Source organism: Chrysochloris asiatica, unplaced genomic scaffold (assembly GCF_000296735.1).
Source record: "Chrysochloris asiatica unplaced genomic scaffold, ChrAsi1.0 scaffold00047, whole genome shotgun sequence".
Taxonomy (NCBI): Eukaryota; Metazoa; Chordata; class Mammalia; order Afrosoricida; family Chrysochloridae; genus Chrysochloris; species Chrysochloris asiatica.
The window spans coordinates 18941109-18944215 of NW_006408565.1; the positions used below are offsets into that span (position 1 = coordinate 18941109).

The window sequence follows — 3107 nt, forward strand, 5'->3', positions numbered from 1 at the left end:
TGCCAAAGGTCCCAGTGACACTTTCATCTGAGTCTCAGGTATACAGACATTCTAGGAGGCTCAGACAGGAGGTGGAGCAGACAGCCGGTATCCCTTCAGGATTTGGCACTGCATGTGATTTTCTCTGAGGTTTATGCTCTGGTTGCCTCGTCTGACATTCAGGGCATAGCTTTCAGGCACCACTACTCTCCTTATCCTAACAGTAGGTTCTGGCTACTAAAAGGGACCATTTCCTGGGGGGGTTTCTGTCTTCTTGGGTTCTGATGACAATCTTTTCTCCCCCTGACAGGTTTAGTTCCCCATCCAGGCCCACAAGTCGGGCATCAAACACAACACAGGAATGGTGACAGGGCTGAAAACGTAGGTCCACTTTATTTACAATGATCAGGTGGTGACACATAGATCTTTGGGCTTTTTTTGGCCTTGTTGAAAGACACATGGGCAGGGGCCCTCTGCCTCCTCTAGCTAGCTATGAGAATCCAGCAGCTGGGGCCCTCCTGCTTTAACAAATCTCAACTTGGGAATCTCTGATCAGTACTCCATGTACCTGCCAAAGGTTCTCCTTATCTCCTTCGGAGGTCGTGTCTTGGTCCCGGTGTGGGACACCTAATGGGGGACCACACACACTGTCTGTAAAGAGATGAGGTGGGTGAGGAGTTCTGTGGAGGTGCAGGGTGCCAGTTGGGAGGGCAGAGGCTTAGGCAGGTGCCTGGTGCAGAGAGCTGTTACCTGGTTTAACCTGGTCTTCTGAACGATGGGAGGACCATCTGAAAGGCAGAGCAGTGAAGTCACAGAAGTCCTCCAACGGGTAGAGAGGCCACACTTAAGGTTTACTGCTTTCCTGTCTGTATGGTGGGAAACTGCGTTTGTGGCATCATGGGCCCAGCTTCAATTCTTCAGGGCCACTAGAACTTTTCCCTCCAAGAATGCCTCTCATCCCAGGGAGGGTAGTCACTCTCATCCCAGTGAGAAAGTCTGGGGTGAGGAGTGGGGGTGTCAAGGGCAGGACCTCTGCCTCCATCTTGGCCAGGGTCCAAACCCGCCCTTCTGGATTTCTGGAAACTTCTCATCCCTTCTAGCAAGAGAATGTTTTGGGAGCGGGGAGGACTGTAGGTAAAGACATGGTGTAAAGCTAGGAGGCAGGCCCCGAAACTCAGGATGAGGGAAGACGCGAACCATGAACACTGCTCCCTTCTCCCTCAACCCCCAAGAATCAAGGACTTATAAAGTGCCACTTTGAGCCTGGATGAGGCGGGGCGGCCAGGAGCCCTGCCAACCGGGCGCTGTCGGGCCGGACAACAGAGACCACAAGGGAGGCAAGGGCTGCGGGGGTCAGGAGGAGCCTAAGCGGGCTGGGGTTGGAGGCTGAAAAGTAGGGCCAGCCGGGTCCTGGGCCGAGAGTCCTGCCCATTCGGCTCTCAGCGCGCCTGGCCCGACCGCTCCCTGTGGCCGGCCTTCCAGCTGCGGGGCTGCGCGGGCGGCGGAGGAGCCGAGGCGCCCCGCAGGCTGCACGTCCTCAGCTCCCGGGCCAGGCTGAGGACCTCGGGCCGCTCGCGCTGAGGGGCTCCTTCCTCTGCTTCTTCGTCGTCCTCCTCTTCATCCTCCTCTTGGATGCTGCTGAGGCGCGGTGCTCCGCGGCCTCTCTCGGCCGGCGGCGGCCTGTAGGCGCATTTGGCGTTAAGCAGGCGTCGCAGCGGGGCGCGGGGCACCGAGGCGGCAGCGCCCCCTGCTCGGAGGTGCTGCTGGCGCACGTGGCGCGCGTCGCTCTGGCGCTGCAGGCGCTTGAAGTCGCTGAAGGCCGCCAGCGCGGTCTGGCGGAGCAGGCGGGCCAGGGTGCGCGCCTTGTGCGCCCGCGCCAACAGCACGGCGTGGCAGCGCAGCACCACGGCCTTGTGGCGCGCCTGGTGGCGGTAGACCCAGGCGAAGACGCGCGGGTGACGCCCGTCGGCCGTGCAGTAGGTTATGCGCGGCAGCAGGTAGGCGTGCGCCGGCCTCCGGGTCCCGGAACTGCCCGCGGCCCCGCGCTCGCACGGCTGCATGCGGATGCCGTGCGGCCCCAACGTCAACTTCATCTTGGTGCCCCCGCCCGGCCCGCAGCGCGCCCAGATCTTGCCCACGGCGTCGTCGGTGCAGCCCTCGCCCTTGGCGTGCAGGGTGACGGCGTTGCCCAGGTACCACACGGTGTAGGTCGGGTCCTCCTTGTTGAGCTCCACTTTCTGGCGTCGGCTGCGGAACACGCGGCCCAGACGCTCCAGAGGCCAGTCGGGCAGCAGGTCCGGACAGGAGCGCAGGAAGCTAGAGAGTAGCGACGTGTAGGCGAGCCCCGGGCTCAGGCTCTTCGCCTTGCACTTGGCCTCGTCCTCCACCAGCACGAATTTGTTACGTCTCCACGGCAGCATCACGGCGGTGGCGGCCGAAGGGGCTGGGGGCACGGGGAGCTCCCGGGCGTCGTGCCCGGGGGAGAGGAGAGCGCGCCGAAGTCCGCGGCCCCGGGGTTGAGAGAAGTCAGGCGGCGCCGCAGACACTCGGTGTCCGGAGATGCCCAGTGCCAGGCGGGGCTGATTTCGCAGATGCCAGGTGCCCAGCCGGGCTGGCGGCCGAGATGTCCGGGCGGCGGCTGCTCGGCTGGCAACAGCTTTTCCCGGATTCGCTCCAGCCGTTCGGGAATCCAAGAGGGGCAGGGATTGGGGCGCCCCCAGGCCCTAACAGGAAGGATGCGGCGGCCCCTGCCGCCCGGATTGCGGCGTCAGGGCGGGCGCCAGAGCCGGAGCCGGGTCTGGCAGCTGCTTGGTGGGATAGACCGAGAACGCGGTTGCGGTGGGGACTCCTTCAGGCGTCGCGGCTCCACCTCCCCAGGCTGCCTACATCAGCGGGCGGGACCGCTAGCTCTCTTGTCCCCTCCCATCGCCCTCCTCTGTCCCCTCCTCCGCGTAGGCTAGCGCTGCTCATCACCCAGGACCCAGCACAGGCGCGGTGGAAAGGGCTTAATCATTATTATTGAAGGGTGGGGGGAAGGGGGGACCTAAGGGTGTAGGAATCGCTTGAAATATTCCAAAGTGCTTGGCCAATGCAAATTTCACCAGCTTCCCTAGGGGTCTGCAAGCCCC

The 3107-nt window shown here is 62.8% G+C and overlaps 1 protein-coding gene across 1 annotated transcript; it reads right to left on the reverse strand.

Moving 5' to 3' along the window:
• Positions 1-1418: 1418 nt before the first annotated feature.
• On the reverse strand, positions 1419-2399 carry FAM43B (family with sequence similarity 43, member B). Its single transcript, XM_006862353.1, has one exon. The coding sequence runs from the start codon at positions 2397-2399 to the stop codon at positions 1419-1421; it is 981 nt and encodes a 326-aa protein (XP_006862415.1).
• Positions 2400-3107: the final 708 nt, after the last annotated feature.